Source organism: Globicephala melas, chromosome 1 (assembly GCF_963455315.2).
Source record: "Globicephala melas chromosome 1, mGloMel1.2, whole genome shotgun sequence".
Taxonomy (NCBI): Eukaryota; Metazoa; Chordata; class Mammalia; order Artiodactyla; family Delphinidae; genus Globicephala; species Globicephala melas.
Genome location: NC_083314.1, coordinates 158,549,598 through 158,572,275, shown reverse-complemented (window position 1 = coordinate 158,572,275; position 22,678 = coordinate 158,549,598). Strand labels below are relative to the sequence as shown.

The following is a 22,678-nucleotide window of genomic DNA, read 5'->3' as shown; positions in this document are numbered from 1 at the left end:
GAGGCAGCAGAGAACGGAGGAGCTTCACATCTTGAGGGGGAATGTCCTGGGAGGAGCAGAATGGAGAGTGGAGAGGGTCAAATAGCCCCTTTTTGTATTCCAGCTCTGCATGTGGAAAGCCACACTGACTAGCTGTGTGACTTTGGGCAAGTCCATTCACTTCTCTCATCCTTTGCTTCCTTAATTGTAAAATGGGATATGACAGTGTCTCCTTCAGAGGGTCGTTGTTCAGTCCGTGGGAAGCGCGTGTAAAGTGCTGGCAGTGATGCTTGGCGGGTACTGAGTGCCTGGTGAAGTGGGCTCCATTTCCTTTCTTGGGGCAGGAGCAAGGAGCGCCCCCTCTGTGGGCAGAGAGGCAGCACACCCTGCTCTTGGGGGTGGGAGAGAGGCAAGGCCCAGCATCACTTCCTTATCTCCTACAGACAGAGCCGTGGAGAGAGAGAGCTCAGTGCCAGCCAAGTGGAGATGGGCCGAGAGGTAGAGTAGGGGGCTTCCCAGAGAGGCTGCCCGATCCAGAGACAGAGCAGCCCCGCTATCCCAAGAGGCCTGGCTGACCCTGGTCCAGAGCCTAGAGTGTCACAGACAGGCTTCTGGGCCAGGCTCTGTGTCCCCCGAGGGAGGAGTCTTGCCTCACTGCTCACCACTCTACCCCCAGGGAGGGCTCAGCACATAGGTGCTAATTCTCCTTCTCCTCCTCCTTTTTCTTAATAAAAATTGCTGTCACTTGTCGGCTTATGATACGCCCAGCCCTATACTAAGTACTTAACTTGCTTTTTCTCATTTAACCCTTACAACCACTCCACGGGCGGGTGGTTTTCATGATCATGCATTTTAAAGACGAGGAAACTGAGGCTCAGGGATGTGAAGCTGCTTGTTCAAGGTTATACACGTAGTAGGTGGTAGAGCTGGGACTCAGACACAAGTTATTTAAGTCCTCAGATGATGGAATAGGAGGGTGTGTATTTTAGGAGGCCTGCTCAATCCATAGAGCTGTTTTTTGGAATTTTCCAGTCTTCTCAACTCTCTTAAAGCAAAGACCCTGAGTACCATGATGGTATTATGTGACCCTGCCCCCCCACCACAGCTGATTGGACTATGATTATGATGATGTCATACATAGGGAAGCATGGAAGTTTCTGGATGCAAATTAGTCTCTGCCTATGAAATCTGTTTGCATGAGATTTGGAAGGCAGAAGTGAGGCAGAGCCCCTCTTCCCGCCCCCTTACGGGCTGTTTCAGACATGAGGTTTTTCCAGCGGCATCACTACCGTTTCCTGGGTGATGACAAGCAATTGTGATGGGGATAGTGGTGGCCTCAACTTCTTGATCCAGGCTTTCTGAACCCTGGATTGTAGCTCTGGTGTGTTTTGCCTCCCAGTTCTAGTACCAGTCTCAGAGGGGGCCGCTCCCCTGGTGGGTCACTTCTGTATTGTTCTGGGAGCCACTGGAGGCCCATCTTGCTCCCTCATCTTTCACTGGTTTTGTAAATATCCATATCCAATCCCTTCCTGCTTAAAACGTCCTGCCCTGAACCCTTTACTATGTGTACGGTTTCCATCTCCTGAGAGTAACTGACTGAGCGCTTTCTCATTTCCAGTTTGAAAAAGCTCAGGCAAGATCTCTGATTGGCCAAGTTTGGCTAAGAGGCTCACACAGCCTCCCCAACGGTTGCCAAAGGGACAGGGTCACACCAGGACCTGGCAGCTTCCAAGGTAGCTATGTGGATGGAGATGAGTTGGAGAGGAATGTGCCCAAGCAAAGGGAAGACAGAGGTCAGATGGTGTCAATATGGATGTCCCATGTCAATATCTGCAATGGGAACCAGGAGCCTGGGCTGGAGCCATCCACCTGCTCGTCACCAGGGTCCCCTGCCCAGGACACAGTCAGCCCCGGTGAATGGCACAACTCAACTGGCAGCACGCTCTGGTTCTAAAGAGAGAAGAGAAGCAGAAAACACATCTCAAGGGATTCCTGTTTTCTAGAAACATTTCTTTATTTAAAATTTAAAACCATATTACTTCATACAGCAAACTGTGCACTTTGATATATCACAGTGTCTTAAAAAGGAAAATAATCGGATTTGTTTGGAAATTTATTTACATCAGCCTAGAATGATTGGCAAGTAACACAGTTACTATGAAACCCAAATTGTTACAAAATGTTTACAAAAAACTATATTCATAGAAATTCTGCATGTCCACAAAGGGCATCCCCTGAATGGCCCAGAGACCAGTGTGTGGGAACCATGTTGAGTGGTATTGGGAGGGGCGTCCAGGCACTCTGGTCTGGGTGGTGGGACAGTGGTCTCACACGGGGCTGCCTGGGGGCTCAGCTGAGGGGCTGGGAACCCAAGTCCCCATCATGGGAGGCCCAGCCAGGAAGCTGGCCCAGGCAGAGGTGGGCTGGGGGCTTGGAGCACAGTGGCACGGGGGCCCCTGGAGCCTCTGATTCCTGTCCTGGAGCCAGGACAGACCCTTCCTCAGGGCGCCGGGTTCAGATGTGCTCTGGCCAGGGCCCCAGAGGCAGACCCAGAGTTAAGTGCGGACCAGTCTGGTGCCGAAGCAGAGGGCAGGCCGCTGACCACACACAAGCCCCCTCCAGACCGTTTCTCTCCTGCGTGCTCCAGAGATGCTCTGACCTGTGATGCCACAGGACCACTAGCTAAAGGATTGGAGTGAGAATAGATGGATCTGAGCGGGGCAGGGGTGGAGGCCTGCGGGTACTGCAGGGGCGGAGGGGGCACAAGCACCCTGCCAACTGCCCTGCAGGGGGAGATGCAGCAGGGGAGAAGGCAGACAGATGGCATGGGCTGTGCTTGGAGAGGAGTGCCTTCCTGGCTTCGCCTCTTTCACCCCATGTCACTGTTCTGCTCACATCTCTGGCTCCCCGGTCACTCCCTGACAGCTGACCTTGGGGTCAAATGGGGCTGGGGAGGTTGTCTGAGGTGGGACAAACTCTTGGCTGGAATTGCTGGGTCTATAGCTGCTGGAGGCCTCAGTTTTGATCTGTAAAAAAGAGACACACTGTGGGGTGATCTGAGGTCTGTTCTAGAAGACAGGGGAGGGGGATAAGGTCAATACCTAAGGGCACAGGGACATCAGACTGGCACGCTGGCAATGCCCAGGGGGCCATTCTCTTTAAAAAGGGTTTTCCTTAGCTGTGAGCTGTGCCTTTGCGTGTGGTTGAGAACGTGAGGCAGAGGCCTTTGCCACCTAGAATGCTCCAGCCTTCTAGGGTATTTCAGGCAGAGCCTGACACCTCCTTGGCGGCTGGGCAGGCAGGTACTGAGAGCTGGTCTAGGCAGTGGACCCCTCTTTCCCAGCCCTTCAGCTCCCTGGCAACTGCCCTGGGACCAGAGCTGTCATATCGACTCAGGAGCCAAGCACTGGTGTGACGTTGGTCCCCAGACCCAGGTCCAGCTGTTCTGCCTCAGACCCTCTCAAATGCAGCCAAGGCCCCTGGGCCACTCCTGCCCATCCCCAGGAGGCACTGGCTGTGCATGGGCCATCTGCCGGCCCCTCTTCCTCAGGGTCTGCAGCTCTGATGTACGCAGGCCCTTCCCTTCCCCCACGGAGCTCTCCGCAGCCCCTGCCCCAGGTGGCGTCCATCCCACACTCCGCAGCTGCAGCCCCCGTCTCTCACCTGGTCCCCACCCATACTGGCTGGGTTATGTACACTCTGTGTGCAGACGTGCGGGGAAGGGTGTGTATACACGTGGGCTACAGGTCATATATACACTGTGCATATATATATACATACAGCATATATATATATATCTTTTTACATTCATATATATAATGTATAGAACATTAACCTTCTATCAAAAACAGTTTTGTGACTTTCACGTATGGCCTCAGCGCTGAACTTCTAACTCCAGGGCAAAGCCAGGACTGGAATGAAGGCTCGACTCAAACTGGCCTGGGGACAGAGGGCAGGGCCCTTCTACTGTGGCAAGCAGCTGGGCCCGCTCCAGATGTGTCCACCCAGGCTGGGACTGTTCCAGATGTGTCTATTCCAGAGGCCCGTCTACAGAGCTGGGCTCACTTCCTGCATCTGTCCATGGGGCCGGGCCCATCTCAGATGTTAAAAGTCCATATAGATGTTTGTCCAGACCTCAAGGCCCTTCCCAGCTGGCTATCCACACAGGACCACGGACGTGGGCCAGAGTGGGTCCTACTGCCAGATGTTTGCACAGAGAGCTGGGAAGGGCTCGGGGAGGGGTGGGCTTCACACTGAGTGAGCAGCGTCCAGCCCACCCACACGCAGCAGGCCAGCAAGAAGATGGGGGAGGGAGCTTCCCACTGTTCCGGGTGGGCGTGTGCCTGCGTCTGACTTCTGACTTCCTGGAGTTTAAGGAAGGGAGTGACTTCCAACCATCTGGAGCCTTCACCCACCACTGCCACCCTCCTCCATCCACCACTGCCACCCTCCTCCATCCTGGCCCGGACCTGCCCTCCGCCGGGGCCCGGGGCCTTGCGGGGAGCCCGTGTGCTCAGCTAGCAGGGGCGGAGTCCTGGCTGTGGGGCGGTGGCTCCCACGCTTCAGAGATTCAGCGTCAGCTCCTCAGCCAGGGGGGCCTTACGCCTCTTGAGAGACACTCGAAGACACCTGAATGGGGGCAAAACTCTCAGGGTTTTCTTAACTGTCCATAGAAGAGAGACCAATACAGGTCAAGTGGAGAGAGATAAGGAGCCCTCATGGCCCCAAACCCTACGGTCTTAGTGGGTAGTGTGTGTCTTCACTGCTGCCCCTCAATATGGCCAGTTTGATCAGGCTGAGGGGAGGCACTGGCTTTTTGGGGTAGGGGATGGGGGTAGAAGGTAGGGGAGTCTTTTCTTCAGGGCCGGCATGCGGGGCCAGAGAGGGACGGGCCAGCACCTGCTCGGGCCGGTCTCATCTTTGCTCCATCCAAACCAGTGTTGATGCCTCCATCACTCCCAGCCACTGACCTCAGTGCCTCCGTGTGGGCGTGCTCCCCCGCCCACGTGCACCTGCTGCCGCTCAGATCCTCGTCCGCGGGCAGGTGGGCCTGAACTTTAATTCCACATGACCCGCCTTGCTGGGAATAGCTCTCTGGCCCCCATCCCCAAGATGCAGTGGCACCTTCAGTACCCCGGGAGAGAGAGAGCTCACGTGTGTGCAGAAACAGGCTCTGCTGCACTCTGGACGCTGGGCTGGTCTCAGAGACAAACAGGTCATCAGGCAGAGCTTGGACATTATCCACACACACGGACATAAGACTTGAATGGGAGGCGGGATCAGGCCGCGTGTCCTCCCATCCCTGTGTAGGACTCGAGAAATCATTTCAGTCCCTTTCAGGGGATTTCCCAAATTGAACTGTGCCTCTGATTTCCAGCATTCTCTCCTCCTTCGATGAAGCTCTTCCTACCCACTCCACCTCCTTGTCGCCCTTCCCATCACAGTCTATCTATGTGCATAGCCTCAGAAGAAATGACACATTCATGGCATGTCACACACAAAAGCACACACACGTGTGTGTGATACGAACATGGATGTGGGCACGTGCTATGAAATTAGACCGGATAAAGAGAGCGGTTCATGTTTGTGGTTGGTGAGAAAAAATCGGCAGATACCTTCATCAGAATCTGGTTATCTGGTAATTGCCAAAAAAATGTCATTTTCCCTTCAAACGGGCCACTCTACCAAGAGCAAAGGAGTCACTGGCCGTGAGTCCCTGCAGCGTTTCACCTCCACTTGGCCGGTCTCCCCGTGCCCATGCCTATGTCATCTCGGCAAATCTTTGTGACAATGATCTCTCCACGACAGAAGTGTTTGCACACTCTGGTTCCCTGCCTTCCTGATTGTCCGTCTCTGCTCCTTCTGTGAGCTGGAACATATGCGTGCATTCGAACACACGTATGTGAGCGCACTCACACACGAACGCCAGTCCCATGTGGCTTCTCACATACAACATGCATTGCCCTGTGCTACGTGTCTGTCTGGTTCCGCCCTCCACTGCACACACACATGCGCACGCACGTTCACACATGGACCCCTTGATGACATGGCTTCTCCGTTTAAACATATTTGGCAATGTTTGCAGGTGTTATTCTGTTCTCCACCCTCTGCCATTTGGTGCACAAACGCACACACACACAAGCGTACACAGTCGTTCACGCATGCATACATATGTATACTCACCAGAACCCCATTATGACATGGCTTCTCCTGTTTTTACATGTATGGGGTCCTGCGGCTTGTCCAGATATTTGTCTCCCTCACCCCCAGTTCACACACATGCACACACACATGTCAGAACCCAAAGGATTCTCCTATTATTGCATGCCTGGACTCTGTCACCTGCCCTAGTTTGCCCCCCTTCATGCCCAACCCACAAAGATGAGACATACAAAGATACACATATATGCGCGCACACACACACAGACACACACACACTCCTACACCCAGGAGCTCACAAAAGCATGGCTTTTCCTATCATGACGTGTGTTGGCTACATGGTATGTCCAGCCCTCTTCTCCCACCTCCAGTGCACAGAGCCTATTGGAGCCACTGTGATTCTGGGAACCAGTCGGTTTGGCCCTGCAGCTCAGTTTGGAGGAGGGACGGTATTTATCACAGGAGTCCACTGTGCTCTCCTGCTTTGGGAGTCCTGAGGGGAGTCAGAGATTACCCTTCACCCCAGCTGAGAAGGTTCTTGAGACCTAAATGTAGCTCTTCCCTAACCAGGGTCCCCAAGCAGAAACAGAAGAGTGGTGGAGGGGTGTGGCTGGTATCTCCTGGGTCCCTGTCCAGAGTCTCCAGGCCCCTTTCCGTTGCTCAAAACCTGCCCTCTGCCCTTGGCCACAGGCAGCCCTGCTGGCCCCATCGTGTTCTCTTTAAGGACACTTTGTTCCTATTCCCTCCATGTCTCATTCATCTCCCAGAATCTTAGAGTCACAGACCTGTAGGGTATCTGTCACAGCTAGCTGGAACCCACAGATCACCTGGTCAACCCCTCACTGTACCTCATCTCTGCTGAACCCCCAAACCCCACAAGGTCCCAACTACCTCAGACAAGAGACCAGGGGCCATAAGGGCCTTGTGTCTCTGTGTGGGGCCTTTGGTTAATTCTCCAGGAGGCAGCTTCTCCCTCCCCACCATGGGGGCCCCTATCAGGGAGGCTATTTTGCTCCTGAACACTTGCTTTTCCTGGGGAGCATCTTTAGGTTTGGCAAGTCCAGGAGGCCAGGTGTTCTTAAGGGCCCTTCTGGCTTTCCCCATCTACCCCAAAGTTAGCCTGTGCCATCGGACATGATCCTTTTTAGAGGAGGGGTGATGACGTTCACTTCAATCTAGGCTACTTCCCTCCTTCCATGATGACAGAAGAAGGTCAAGGTCAACTGGCCAGGAATGGGGAGCTGCTGAAGGGTAGATGGCAAAGAGCTCAAGCTCCCTAATGCCACCAGGGTTTAGAAAACAGCTTGGTAACCAGCGAAGTACAATCTGCAGGCTCGAGGGCCTGAGGGATTTCCATGGAATCCACTGTTTCTCTGGGCTTCAAATACTGTCTCAGTCTCTAGGCATCCTTTGCAAGAGATTCAGGGGGTCTTCTTTCCTCTGGCCGGAATGTGGGGAAGAATTTGCTCTGACCACTCCTCCATTCCTAGAGACCTCCTAGAGGAGCAGGACCCATTGGGACATTGTCCAGAAGAATTCAAAATGGCGGTCTCTGTGTATCCTCCTCTCCCCCAGCCTCCAGACTCCTCTTTTCCTCTATGGGGCTCTCTGCCTTCAACTTTGCCCAAACAGGGGCTTCCATGGGTGGTGTCAAGTCCAGAAGATCGGGACCACATAAGCAGCCCCTGGGGGATGAAGTCTTCCTTCTGCCCAGGCATTTGGGGTGGCCAATCCCCAACTTCAGCTCCCATTGGCAGCCAAACTATAAGATCCTCAAGGGACCCAAGGTTTGTGTCTCTGGTCTCACAGTCAAGTTCCAGGAGGCCTGGGCTCACGGGGAAGGAGTGGCAATATAAGAGCTGTTTCCCATTTTCTTTGGCCCCTGCAGGGCCATGGTAGAAACTTCTGACTGGAGAAGAGAGTCGAGGGGCAGATGAGTTTGGCCTGAGAGACGCATGTGCTTCCTTTGGCCTTGGCTGTCTTGGCTGGCAGCTTTAGAAACCCATAGAAGAAACAAGAGGAGGGTGAAGCCCAAGCAGCTGGCCTGGGGGCCTGCTGGTTTCCTAGTAGGTAAGGGCAGAGGACCCCTGGCCCAATAGGCAGGCAGCAGCTCTGGTCCCCAAGCCCAGTATGGGGACTGGGGATGTTCCTTCCAGTGTCCTTTGCTCTCCTCCGCCCTGCCTGCAGGCCTGTGGTCCCCGCCCCACCTGTGCCTAGGGGAACACGGGGGCCAATGATGTGCTGCAGGTCATGCTGTCCTTGCCTGGAAGCCGGCGATCGTTGAACGTGTGCATGTTGATGACGGCGTCGGTCTTGACCATCATGGGAGGCTGCGGCTTGTGCTTGACCCGACGCTGGCAGGTAAGGGAGAAGCGGATCTCGTCGGCCATGGTACTGCAGAAGGAACGCTGGGGTGGGGGCACGGGGTGGGAGGGCAAGGGGCACATGGGTGAGGCCCGACCCTGCAACTCCAGCCAACTCCCCCCCTTCCTCCCAGAGCCTGTGCTGAAGCTACCGGGTCTCCCTCACACATTTACCCCACCTGCCTCCTGCCCCTTGTAAGGTGATTATTTTGAGTAGCAGCCTACAGAACGTCACGTCCTTGTCTGGAGTCTAAGGTGGTATCATCTTAGCCCCATGTTACGGATGAGCCAACTGTGGCTCTGACTGGCATGCACATGCATGTTGGAGGAATGTACCCGCCTGACTTTTCTCCACTAGCTTCTGAAGGCAGGAACCAGCCAGTTTCATCCCTATGAGCCCGGCCCCCAGCTTTAGGCCTGGCTCAGAGTCAGTGCTTAAGAAACATTTGATGAATATATGGGTAACCTTGCTGGAAGGGCTTCCAACTGAGGGGAGGGGTCACCGCGCTCCCACTCAGGGAAGTTCAGTACCTATTTCTCAACTGGGAGGCAGGTCCCTGTAGGGCTGTGGGTGGCAGCGGCCTCTTCTGGCCTGGGTCCCTGTGGATATCCAAGAGGGACAGCTCAAGTGCAGCACTGCCCACAGGTATCTGATGACAGTGGCTCCTATGAGACCAGCTGCCAGAGGTTGTCCTGCAGCTTGTCGAGAAGGCAGTGGGGCTGGGAGGTCCGGGCATCAGCACTGAGACAGTTTGTAGGTAGGCTGTGTGGTGAAGGGGAAGGGGGACCTGGCTTTGAATTCTGTCCCTGCCTCTTACCAGCTGTGTGACCTTGCCAAGTGTCCCCTTGCTTCCCTACTAAATGCAGACATCGTCCCTCCTCGCCTCCCTTTCTTGCTTCTGAGACTATTTACTGAGACCCACTCTGTGCCAAGCACTGTTCCAGGTGTTAGGCACACAGCAGTGAAAAAGACAGATAAGGTCCTAGCCCATGGTCTAGGAGCCCATGGTCTAATGATGGGACAGAAATAGATAACAAACTTGTGAACAAATAATTTCAGAGAGGGATAACTATTATTAAGAGAATAAAGCAGTGAAATGGGATAGAGTGGGGTGGGGAGGGGGGATAGGTGGGGAAGACCACTTGAGCTTCAGCTGAATGACCAAAAGACTCTAAGAATATGGAGCTCTGGGGGAAGAGCATTTCAGGTAGATGGAACAGCATGTGCAAAGGCCCTGAGGCAGAAGTGTGCTTGGTTAAGGACTAAAAATGTGGCGTGTGTATGGAGCAGAGTAAGTGAGGGGGGAGGGTGGGAAGGAGGAGGTTGGAGACGTGGGCAAGGACCAGATCTCATAGGCTTTTCGGTGGAATTTGGAGCTCATTCCAATTGTAATGTAATTCTAATGGAACCCAAAGAATTTGATTGTTATTTTTAGATGTATCATAATTTTTTAAACCATTCCCTATTATTGGACATTTAGGTTTTTTTCACATTATAGTTAACACTTCAACAAACAACCTTGTCAATAAAATTGCACATGTCCTTGGCCACTTCCATTGGGTGCATTTCTAAAAGTAGAAATTGGGGCTTCCCTGGTGGCGCAGTGGTTGAGAGTCCACATGCCGATGCAGGGGACAGGGGTTTGTGCCCTGGTCCGGGAGGATCCCACATGCCGTGGAGCGGCTGGGCCCGTGAGCCATGGCTGCTGAGCCTGCGCGTCTGGAGCCTGTGCTCCGCAACGGGAGAGGCCACAGCAGTGAGAGGCCCGCGTGCCGCAAAAAAAAAAAAAAAAAAAAAAAACAAAAACAGAAATTGGTCAAAAGCATGGCCACTTTTTAATAAAGACTCTGGCCATACTACAAAGTTACCTTCCAGAAACTTACCCTCTTGGACTCCCCCCAGCAATATGGGAACATGTCCCTTTTCTTATACCCGTGTGAACTTGAACACCGAGAATTATCTTTGCCCCTCCTCTTTGCTAACGCAAGCTTCCTGATTATAAAGGACTCCATTTAATTTTGGATGGATGGGTAACAGCATCTTATACATATGACTTAACTGCAATCTCCTTCCACAGTTGCCCTGAATCCCTTTGAACTTTGCTGTGAGAGGAGCTTCCCCGCAGCCCAGTAACCCTCAACTCAAGGTGCACATTTGAATCATGCTGTACACTTTAAGAAGCCTATTCCAGGCTCTACCACAGGCCAATTAAAACACAGTCTCCGGGAGTGAGGCCAGGGTATTAGCACTTAAAACACTTTCTCCCTGTGATTCCAATTTGCTCCTGGGACCCAGAACCACTACCTAACCACAGTTGATGAATTAATCAGACAGGTTGAACCTAGCAAGCTTGGGCCGGCCCTCCTATCTCTTTATTTATTTATTTATTTTGGTTAAACTTTTGATTATGGAAATTTCCAAATATATGCAGAAGTGGAGAGAAGAGTATAATGAACCCCCTATGTAAGCATCACGAAGCTTCGACAATTACCCTGGAGGGGTTTATGCAAGGGAATGACACGGTTTGAATTAAGTTTTAAACAGGGCACTGGCTGCTGTATGGAGAGAAGCTGATCGAGAGGAAAAGTGGAGGCAGGAAGGCCAGACTGGAGGCTGGTGCATGATCCAGCTGGACAGGATGGGTGTGGCCTGGTGTGGAGCTACACTGAGGGGAAAACATGCTCGGAGTCAGTGCAGAGGTGGGGTTGGCAGGGCTTCCTGGCGGACTGGATTCAGAGTGGGCTACGGTGGGGATGGGATCAGACACCACCTTGCACCTGGCACATAGGGGGTTAGAAACCAGCGCAGACCCCGTTCCATCTCCTTCCCTTCCCCGCGCAGGCCCCAGCTCCTGGGGGCTTACCTGCTCTCGCTCTGCTGTCTTGCGGAGCTTATAGACAAACTCGCCCACAGCCACCAGCACAGACAGGACCAGCCCGGCGGCCAGGACGATGAAGATGCCCCCGATCTTCTGGATGCCCAGGGCGCTGGCCTCTTTGTTTTCCTCCTCGGGACACCCGCTGCCCCGCCACCACTTCTCCTTCAGGACGTGCAGCTTGTCCTCCTCCTGCAGCTGCAGGATGGCGATGGTGATCTTGTCCCGGTATGGGGAGCCTGAGCGGGGGAGAGAGGAACCTGGCTGTCAGCAGCCTTCAGTCCACCTGTGCGCCCCTGTCAGTACCCTGGTGGGTGCCAGACACCACCGCTGGGCCTCTCAGTACGCTCACCCAAAGGGGGACCCTAGTGCCAGGAGGCCCCTCTTGAAATCCACCTATGGTGTCTGGGCGGAAGGGTCCTGATTTGGGGTGCGGAGTCTTGCCTACGAACCCCTGTCTCCATAGGCCTGCAGAGCATCTGGGCGGCATCAGCAGGGGTGAGGTCAGGGAGGGGAGGCGTGACCTCTGAATTGACCCCCCACCTTTGTGCCTGCACAGGTCTCCTCTGCTCAGGCCAGGCCTGACCTCACAAGGCTTGTGGCTCTGCCTTTCTGTTTCTGGGCTGAGGAAACAGCCCAGTGGGGTTTTAAGGCTCAGTGGGGTGACCTGGGGGAGGGAGCAGGGGGCCGTGTGTGCGCATGAGCGGATGTGGCGGTTTCGCTCACCCTTTGTCACCCGCCACCCTCCCGCCTGCAGCCCCGTGCTCACCCATGGGCGTGCCAATGCCGTAGCCCTTGGAGTCGATGAGGCCCCCGATCTGGGTGAGGTTGCAGTTCCTCTGGGTGATGTACTCGATGGTGGTGGACTCCATGAGCAGCGCGTAGTCGGCTGTCAGCGCCCGCTGCACGCCCTCCTCGTTGTTCTTCACCAGCGCCGAGGGCTTACTGCTCATGAAGGCCCACATCTTCTCGAAAGTGGAGATCTTGGATTTCTGGGCCGTGGGGAGGGATGAGGGGTGGTGATGCACACACAGTCACTGAGCACACAGGGATCAAGCACAGCTCACCCCTTAGCGGGGCCCGGGTCACTGAACTTTGTGCACAGTCCTCAGAGCGAGGGAGTGCGACCCACTGCTCAGATGTGGAAACTGAGGGCCTGGGCGGATAGGTCCTCAAAGGCACAGCTGCTGAGTCATAAACCTGAGTCGAGCCAACCTACCCGGAAACACTTGGCTCTTCGCCACGGCGCAAGTATGTTTCAGGCTGTTCTTTTAAAAATTACTTTTCTCTCTCTAAGATTTATTGAACAATTAAACATGTGCAGGTCCTGTTCTAAGTGCTTTGCCTGTATTAACTCACTGATTCTTCCCAGCAATCATAGGGGGCAGGTACTGTCATTAGCCCCATTTTACAGATGAGAAAATTGAGTTTAGCTGTGCCTCAATTTGCCTAATTTACTCAGACACAAAGTGGCAAAACCAGGCTTCTAACCCAGGCCATCTGGCTCCAGAGCCCGTGCTCCTAACTATAGAGCTGCACTGCCTCGCAGAAACCACTGTGAAGGTGGGGGGAGGGGCAGGGGCTGATGAGGGCAAAGCTTGGTGGATTCTGGGCCTCCCTCTCCCACTTCAAGCAGGTCGCTCTATGTACCACGCTCCAGGGGAAGATTTGTCTGAGGCAAGTGCTCCTGTCTGTTCTCCTTCAAAACAGTAAAAGAGAAGCAGGGGGCTTTCCCTGGTGGCGCAGCGGTTGAGAGTCCGCCTGCCGATGCAGGGCACGTGGGTTCGTGCCCCGGTCCGGGAAGATCCCACATGCCGCGGAGCGGCTGGGCCCATGAGCCATGGCCGCTGAGCCTGCGCGTCCGGAGCCTGTGCTCCACAACGGGAGAGGCCACAACAGTGAGAGGCCCGCGTACCGCAAAAAAAAAAAAAAAAAAAAAAAAAAAAAAGAGAAGCAGGGTGAGAGTTGCAGAGAGGGTAGAAGAGTGGGGGCAGTCAGAGCAGGTGGTCCACAGACCCCCTCAGCCTCTTGTTCCAGAGCATCCTGGGCAGGACGCTGCTCCATGAATACGGAACCAGCATCCCTGAGATCAGGCCTGGTGGGTGGGCTGCTGTGTGTGCCCCGCCTGGCTGGGGAGACTCAGAGAGGGCCTGGGGCCACGAGAGGGGGCCAAGGTTCCATGTTGCTTGCTGCCTGGGGAGACTGGGCAGACCTGGGTGCGTGCACTCATGAGATTTCTTGGGAACTTAGTGCCTGCCGGCTGCCTGCTCCCAGCAGGGATCAGCCTTGCCTCTGCTGATCCCAGGGGAACAGGTGGCTCTGCAGGCCTCATTGTCCCTGGCTGTTTCCAAGTCTGGCTGTGCCTGTTTGTGATGTCAGCCTGTCTGACTGGCACCCGGCCCAGCTCCAGTGTGCGTGATGGCATGGGTGCGCTCAAACAGGCTGGCGCGGGGCTGCGGGCGGGGGGAGAAGCTGTGACTGCCAGGAGTGGCGGGGGGAGGGGGCTGGGAGGAAAGTGGACCTTCTCCTCTCCAGGTGTTTCCTAGCGCTAAGGGCTGTCCCCTCCAAGACTGGCTCCTGGAGACCCAAGCACGCCTCGGGGAGGAGGGAGCCCCGGAGCAGCAGGCAGCACCCCACTCGAGATTCCACCTGAGCCCCGAATCTCTTGAGTGCCAGGGATGCCCCCTTTGGGCACGGGGCCTGAGGGCGCCTTCATAGACGAGCAGCCACTCCCCTCCTGCAAATTTATCTGCCCCGAAGCTGAAGGCCTGGAAGGGCTCAGATGCCCAGAGCCCTCAGTGGGTTCCATCGGAGCAGCAAGCTGGCTGCTGCCCGCTCCTGCCGTCCTCAGCCTCTCCCACTATCAGCTATTCCTGCTCCCCGGCTATTCCATCCTCCCATGGCTCCCAGATTCTTCCCCCGTCCCCACTTAGCTACTGTTGCCCTTAAGAACATTCCTGATGTCCAGCTCTTGCAACTCTCCAGACATTTCTTATTTTCTAGATAATTTCTGATATCCAGACTGCCTTCTCCAGTTTCTCCCTTGGGTCCATTCTCACTCTGCTACTTTTCCCGCCCTGATTCTCTACAGTCGGAAGCTTTGAACTGGCTCCAGTGATTCCCATCCCTGGGATTCATGCCCTGGTGTGATCCCTTACCCTTGAGTGTGGGCTGGGCTCAGTGACTTGCTTTTAACCCCCGCCCCCAGGAGTGATGGGATGTCATGCCTGAGATTAGGTTACAAGAGACTGTGACTTCTGTCTTGCTTCTGCTCTCTCTGGCTCCTCTGGCTTGCTGCTCTGATGGAAGCTGGCTGCCATTCTGTGAGCTGCCCCATGGAGAGGCCCACATAGAAAGGAACAGAGGGCAGCCTCCAGCCGACAGTCGGTGGAGATGGAAACCCTCTGCCCAACAGCCCAGGGGGAACTGAATGCTGCCAACCACCACGTGAGTGAGCTTAGAAGTGGAGCCTGGAGATGACCACAGTGTTAGCCAGCACCCTGATCCCAGCCTGTGAGAGGCCCTGCACAGAGGACCCAGCTATGCCAAGCTGATTCCTGACCCACAGACTGTGAGGTCATAATGTTGTTGTTTTAAGACACTAAGTTTGCGGTAATTTGTTATGCAGCTATAGGTAACTGATACACTCTCTTACACACATACTGACGCAAGCTACTTTTATTCCCAAGATCGTTGCTTTTTCAGATGACCAGTTCCAACTCTTCTTCTAATCAGGTTATCCAAGTCCAATCATCACTGCTTGGCAGGGACACATGGCCTCAGACACTCTGCTCTCTTGGTTATTGTAACTAAATACTATTCTCCAATCAGTGGTTTCAGCACCTCAGCTCCTTTTCCACCCCAGTCTCTCCTGCTTTCCAAATTCTCCTTCTTCTACTAGAGCTGGGAATTAGGAGTGTATGAGGCCATCAGGGCTCCTTTTACATCTCCTAATGCATGCAGGCATGCATCCATCCATCTATCCAGCCATCCATCTACCTATCCATCCACCCACCCATCCTCTCATTCATCATGTTCATGTTCTCACCCATTCACTCACACACTATCTACACACTAATTCATTCAACTAACTATCCAACTATCCACCCAGCCTTTTACTTATCCATCCATCCTTACATCTCACCCACCTTACCCACTCATTCTCTGAGACAACCAGCCATCAGTAACTTGAAAATGAACCACACAGGGAGCCCTGTCCCACTCCTTCTGTCTCAGAAGAGGATGAGAACTTCTCCTCTTTCTGCAAACGCCTCCCTGCATCCTCTCCCCAACACCCCATTCCTTCTATACATAGGCATGCCTGACATCAAAATATATGCTCTTCCCAGTAACACCCCACCATAAATGGAGATAGAAATTTCCATTGGAGGCTGGCGAGGGAGAGGCTGGTATTGAGGCTGATGGGCTTTGAGGAGAGACACATGAAAGCCTGGAGCAGGTGAAGGAATGGAATGGGGAAGATGGGTAAAGACACCAGAAAGCTTGGGCCAGTTAAGATGAAAAGTGACGATAAGGCGGGAAGCTGGCTGTGATGCTGATTTCAAGAGGTTCTGCTCTCCCAGCTCCAGCGTCAACTAATTCATTACCTTCTTCACCTTTAGGCAGATGGGTCTGAAATCTTCTTCCCTAGAAAGGTGGCCCCTGTGTTTGTCTCATATCTTGGGATCCCCATTTTCAACAAAACCCACTGATAGTTTCTGATTCCCCTTAGGTTCTGTCCTTGAGTGATTCTGTGATTCTGAGAACATCCTTGAAAAGCTTCCCTGTGCACCTCTGAGGCAGGAAGGGATACAGCCAGGGCCCCTCCTGGAATCTCAGTCCCCTCTCCTATCTTCCTGGGCCTCGTCACAAGATGCCTGAGTTCCGTCACTGGCCTGAGTTACTTACCACCCCAAGGAATGGAGTCTCACGTACCTACGACTCTAATGCCATCCTCCCTGTCCCAGCTCCAGTGGGAACCTTAATAAGCATTGCCTCAGGGCCAGTCACCCAAATCAATTAATGGAATCGCTTGGAGCAGCCGATACAGGGCGACATGCCAGGACGGAGAGGATTTTTTTATCAGTGAATTTGGCAAGAAAGTAAGTTTCAGACTCACGACTTTCAATTCTAGCCTCCTCAAAGAAGTAAATTGATTTTCCCCCACTGAAGATATTTAATCTTGAGAATTTAACATTTCTGCACAAGAAAATGTATATAGGTATATATATATGTATAAAAATATATATCAATTCCAAAGAGAGCTGAATCTCAGGGAATGTGTGTGGGGAGGCAATGTGATTCCATGTGAGACCTTGAGTATTTTCCATACTGGAAAAGAGACCTTTTTCCAGATTAACTGGCTTTCTTATCCCTGGATGTGGAGTCTTTGGCCTTATTGGATCACGTACCCGAGCAGTTAATCATGTCTCTTGGGTTATTTTCATGGGGACCAGGAGGCTCCCTGCCTCTGCCCACTTCACCAGGGCAGACTTGCTGACCCTCTGGCCCAGCAGCTGCCTCTGCTGTCTGCATGTGCCCCTGAGGCTTGCCTGTGCGGGGGCTGCCGGCTGGCCCCTGAAGGGAGAGTTAGGAGGTGAGGGCTGCAGGCTGACCCTTGCAGGGGGGAGTCAGGAGGCGAGGGCTACAGGCTGGGGATGGAGGTGGTGGGAGGGGTTGGCTCCACTGCATGGACTCTGGTGTCACACCTAGCTGGGTTCAAATGCCAGCTCCTTCTGTGACCACAGAAAGTGATGTCACATCTCTGAGCCTCACTTTCTACATGTGTAAAATGGGAATCAGCTTAGCACAGAGCCAGGTTCCTAGGAAGTGCCTGATAAGTGGCTAGCGTCATTCTCTGTCTTCAAGCCTCCTTTATTCTCTTTAAGGTTCAGTTTTCTCATCTAGAAATTGGGGATAATAATTTCTAGAGTGCAGAGTTTCTATAGAAACTAAATGACACAGTACTCAGTGGCAGAAAATTCCAGTGCTGAGACGGGCCAGGCAGAGTACTGTAAATAAGTAAAGACTGCTGAGTGGAGTTCTGATAAGCTGGAGATGGCCGCCGCCTCTTGGCACCTGACAATCTCTCTTCGGGAGAGCCAGCTCAGTGATGCCCCTTCATCTTTCACATTTTCGAGAAGCTGGATATGTGAATTTTTTAAATGCAAAAATCTCCCCATTTTAAAATGCTGGCCACTAATTAAAAATATATAAGAGGGCTTCCCTGGTGGCGCAGTGGTTGAGTGTCCGCCTACCGATGCAGGGGACACGGGTTTGTGCCCCGGTCCGGCAAGATCCCACATGCACAGAGCGGCTGGGCCTGTGAGCCATGGCCGCTGAGCCTGCGCGTCCAGAGCCTGTGCTCCGCAAGGGGAGAGGCCACAGCAGTGAGAGGCCCACATACCACAAAAAAAAAAAAAAAAAAAAAATATATATATATATATATATATATATATATGAAATGTGCTGCCCCCCAAATCGTATCTGTGAGCTAAACAGGGCTGTGTATCACCAAGAATAAACAATAAAAATAGTTAACATTTATTGTATGCATTCTCTGTGTCAGGTATGGTTCTAAGTTTTCTATATAAATTATCCCATTTAATCATCTCAATAATCACCTCTACAAGGGGTGTGTGTGTGTGTGTGTGTGTGTGTGTGTGTGTGTACTATTATTATACCCATTTCATAGGTGAGAAAACCGAGGCACAGAGAGGTCATCAGTAACTGAGTCGTTTTCAATAACTTCCCATCATCCCCAGGCCTCCCCTGCCCCTTTTGCTGCCTTCTGCCTGCCTGCTCTGGGTCTCTTCTATTCTGAGGACCTCTGGGCTCCCCCTGAAGTGTTTAGCTCTGTGCAGGGGTAGACAGTCATCCTGTGATAGAGGCACCAATGTCCTCCACAAAGCCCCCAGGCCCAATCTGGAGGGACCTGGAAGAAGAGAGGTTCTCCAGGTGTCCACTGGCTGGAGCTTCTCCATGGGACTGCAGTTAAACCCTTGCCTCAGGAGGGGACTACATGGCAAAAGGAGAAAAGGGGCCAGCCAACTTGCCCATCTTCTGGGTCAGCCAAACAGAGGGGCATCCAGAGGAGAAAGCCTTTGCCTTCAATGTGCTGTGTGCCTAGCACTGGCCTAACCACTGTGTATACAGTGGCTGATTGAATCTCCTTGCTAATTGCTGCATGGTGGGAATCAGTATCCATGTCATCCAGGTGAGCAAATTGAGGCTCAGAGAAGTGAAGTGACTTATCCAAGGTCACCCAGCACAGACAACAGCCAAGACTCAAGTCCTGGTCTGTCTGACTCTGAGACTGCGCCAGGCTGCACCACAATGAATTCTGCCTGGTCACTGCATTTCTGTCCTCCTATCCTGCTTCTGCTTGAAAGCAGGGCTAAGGCTCTATCAGAGAGGCCAGCAGACAGGTCAGGAGAAACTGGGAGCTGAGCTTGGGAGCACCCTCCTGAGCCTTCCAGCCCAGGGAAGAGTCTGCTGAGCAGCTGGAAGGTAGGGAGATGGACTGGATGGCCTCTCCAGGCACCTTCCAGGCTCAGTTGCTAGGATGGGGCAAAGCTGTGCAAGGGGTGGGGCTTGACGGTGCCAGGGACCTGGGGAGCCTGGAACTCTTGGTCCCCAGCTCTATCTCTTTCCTAAGTGGCTGTCACTCACACACAGTCCCTCCCACGTGTGATGTGTCTCTCCCACCGCAACACCAAAGAGGGCTAAATCCTTGGAGAAGCTGTCTTCTGACATCCTCTGCCTTCAGAGCTGCCCAGCCCTCCCCGCCAAGAACACGCTTTCCCAACGTCCTCCTTTCCATTTGCCTACATATTTTTACAGCCAAACAACACTTTCAAAGGCCTCCTTTTTCTTCTCCTAATTAATTTTTATCTTCCAAGACGGAGGGAGGACAACACAGGAGACATTGTTTGTGATGTTTGCTGCTCCCTGACAACTCTTCAAATGAAATTTCCTCTGGAATGATGGGCTGCCACTAGCCACACGTCTCCCAGGCTACAGGGTGGGGGAGCGAGGGGTCTGGAGCCCCCCGAGGGACCGGCGCCTCGCTTCCTGCTGTTGTCATCTTTGGATGGGAATGGGCTCTCTCCCTCGAGTGCTACTCTCAGCCAGGGGGGCTTTTTAAGACAGTTTGCAGCTTAACCGGGAAACATGCTAACTGCAGAAATGAAGTTCATTTGCCCTGTGCTCTGGAAACTTCAGGGGTGCTACCTGCTGGGTTCCTGTCCTCAGCATGGTCTCCTGTATTTGCTTTACTTGGCCTCTGCTGTCTTTTAATTCCATCCTTTAATTCGACAACGGCATCCACTCAACGTGATTATTTAAGCAACTACGATGTGCCAGGATGGTTCTAGGCTGGGGATACGGCTTCACTCTTCCCCAAGGAACTCCTGGACTGTGGCTGGCTCTTTAGAGAAACAATATGGACACGGAGACAAAGAGCACAGGCATTAGAGCCAGACTACTTGGATTCCAATCCCAGCTCTGCATTTCACCAGCTGTGTGACGTTAGGCAAGAAGTATGAACTCAGGTTACTTTCTGAGACTTCCTTTCATCATGTGTTAGAGGTGATAATAATAGTCTCAACCTTCTAGGGATGTTATGAGGATGATAAGAGTGAATACAGGTAAAGTACTTGGAATGTTGCCTGGCACACAGTAAGTGCTCAATAAATGTTACTATAGTTTTGACTTTGCCAATGTCTCCTAGACATCCAATGGCAACCTCTGGAGCTGATTCCTGTTCAGTCCTAGTGCCAGTCTTGCTGTATACACTCACGGGTGGGAGAGAGGACCATCCCTCCAGGAGAAGACCCTGGAGTGGCTGCGGGAGAGGGCAGTGTGTGTGCAAACAAAGTATCTGACTGTACATCCGGCTCCATTGATCCTTGATCTGCTGTTGGATCACCCGCAACTCACCCAGCCCCTCTGGACCTCTGTTTCTCTAGGTTAAACTCAGGTTTCCTTCCAGCTCTAACTTGAAAGTGACCATAAGGAGGTTATCCCCAGGCCCAGTGCAGGGGTGGGGAAGGGGGAGGGCTTGAGGAGGGAGGTATGACTAAGGAGGGTGGGCTGGGGGTGGGGCAGGGAGGAAGGAAGTTTGTCCAGGGACCTTCTAGGAGGGTCTTTTCTTCTAGTTCATCATCCGAGGTGGGGATAATGCATCCACACTCAGGTTCCTCTCTGCCTACATAACAGTCCCACCGCTGCTGCCGATGGAAGGGAGCCTAGGCAAGAGGGCTTTCATTTGAACTAAAGCAGGAGACAAGGTGGCCAGAGAGCAAGCGGAATTCATTGGTGATCAGGAGGGCAAGGAAGGGGAGTTGGTTCTGCAGGGGGATGTGGAGTTGCTGTTTCTGGCCAAAGGCCCTTGCGAGCCTGGGCCCTTAAGCCTCAGCATCCCAGCTGGGTGGCAGCATCTGTGTCCCTCCCCTGCCCTCCTCACTGCACCATTCGCAGGGAAGGTGGGTGAGGGTGGAGCGGGCTGAGGGAGGTGCTGCTTGGTGCCGAGGACAGCAGCTCGGTGGGGAGCAGGGACCAGGCTCTTGGAAGCCAATCTGAGCATCTTAGCATGGAGGGAGGCAAGGGCATCCAATCAGTGGCAATGAGCCTGCACTGGGCTTATTTATGCTGCTTCCCTTTGATTGGGAGCCCTGCTTAGAGACGGGCTCATCTGTAATGCATGAGGAATGCTCTAGCACAAAGGGCTGGGCCATAGCCTGCGGACAGGCAGAAGCAGGCGCAGCACACACGCGCACACACACACGCACGTACAAACACACACACGCACGCCCATCCCCCCACTCACACTTATCTAAGCACACCTGTTGGGACATTTAAGCAGACAGACAAGCGTGCATGTTCCACCTACGTATCCACGTAGACACTGGCACACACCTGTAAACAATCATAGGCACATATCCACATGCCCAGATCACAGAGACACATGCACACATATGCTGGTCAGTACATATCTGCAGACACACATGTCCAAGCATAAAGACACACAAGCACCCAGACAGGCTGGCTCTGGTGCATGGACACACACGTGCACACATACACACATGAATGTGCCTTCACACGTCGTATACCGCTACACACGCACGTGAAGGCACTCACATACTCACATCCTTGCTCGCCCTCATGAACACACACACTGGGTCCCAGAGAGCCCCTAGCGTGCTTAGGACAATGCTTTATCTTCCCCACACTCTAAGTACGCGGTGGCGACCTTGTAGGAAGACCGAGTTTGCCAGAGGCAACATCCCGGAGCGGAGTCTGTTTCCTCTCTCTTCGCTCTTCACTAAGCAGCTGCTTCTACCCTTAAGAAGAGGCACAGGGGAGGCCGGGGTGGGGGGTTGCTACTGGGGCTCCATGCCCAGGAGGTAGAAGGCTTTCCCACCCAACCCCTTCTTTCTGTGCTTACTCAGGCCCCACTGGAGGCTCAGTCTATCACTCAGAGGCTTAGCCTGGAAGGAGGCAAGGGCTGGGGGATGGGGAACCAGGGCCCGGAGGAAAGCAAACTCCTCCAGGCTTTCAGACGGATTGACTACTAAACACATACATGAATGAATGGACCCATAGCCACAGAATGCCCAGATCCTGACCATTTCTGAGAAATCATTAGAGCAGTGGTCCTCAAAGGGTGGGCCCTACACCAGCAGTCTCAGCCTCACCTGGGAACTCATTAGAAATGCACATTCTCAGGCCCCCCAGGACCCACTGAATCAGTAACTTCAGGGGTGGGGCCCAGCAATCTGGGGGTTCCCCAAGCCTTCCGGGTGATTTGGACACACACTCAAGTCTGAGAACTGTGGCTCAGAACATGGGCTTTGGAGAAAGGCAGGCCTGGGCCAGCCTCGGGCTCCTTCAGCCGTGAGTCCTTGGACAACCCGCTTAATGCTCCAGGCCTTAGTCTCCACACGTGTAAAGTGGAAACAACTGCAGTACCTACTCCACGGGATTTATCACGAAGATTAAATGAGACCAAGCATGGAGCACCTGGCCCACTGTGAGCTCTCAGTGGTGGTAGCTATAATTATTATTACTTTAATTTCCAGAAGAACATTTACAGCTATCGGTGGTCAGGGTCATTCAGTGTCCTAAACCCTCAGCTACTCTAGTAGAAGGTGAAAAAACAGTAAGGAACTAAGCCAACGCTTTACAAAACAGGGGGGTGCAGCAAAGTCAGATCCCCATGAGAGCAGTAACCTGAGCAGCTGACAGGGGCTTTACACGGACACCAGCGTTCCACGAGTGTAACATGCTAAGGAATGCTTG

At 53.3% G+C, this 22,678-nt stretch overlaps 1 protein-coding gene across 4 annotated transcripts in view; it reads right to left on the bottom strand.

Moving 5' to 3' along the window:
- Window positions 1–1,968: 1,968 nt before the first annotated feature.
- The window catches only part of GRIK3 (glutamate ionotropic receptor kainate type subunit 3), a 243,945-nt gene continuing 223,235 nt past the window's right edge, over window positions 1,969–22,678 (bottom strand). Inside the window, exons 14-16 of one of the 4 annotated variants that reach the window (XM_070045534.1) lie at window positions 12,147–12,369; window positions 11,328–11,616; window positions 2,861–8,548 (exon numbers count right to left, since the gene is read on the bottom strand). In XM_070045534.1, the coding sequence (XP_069901635.1) occupies window positions 7,948–8,548; window positions 11,328–11,616; window positions 12,147–12,369 (1,113 nt within the window). In that variant the 3' untranslated portion in view covers window positions 2,861–7,947. Of the gene's footprint in view, window positions 8,549–10,507; window positions 11,617–12,146; window positions 12,370–22,678 lie in introns of those variants that run through there. The other 3 variants (XM_030869066.3, XM_030869059.2, XM_060307754.1) reach the window with 3 other exon arrangements.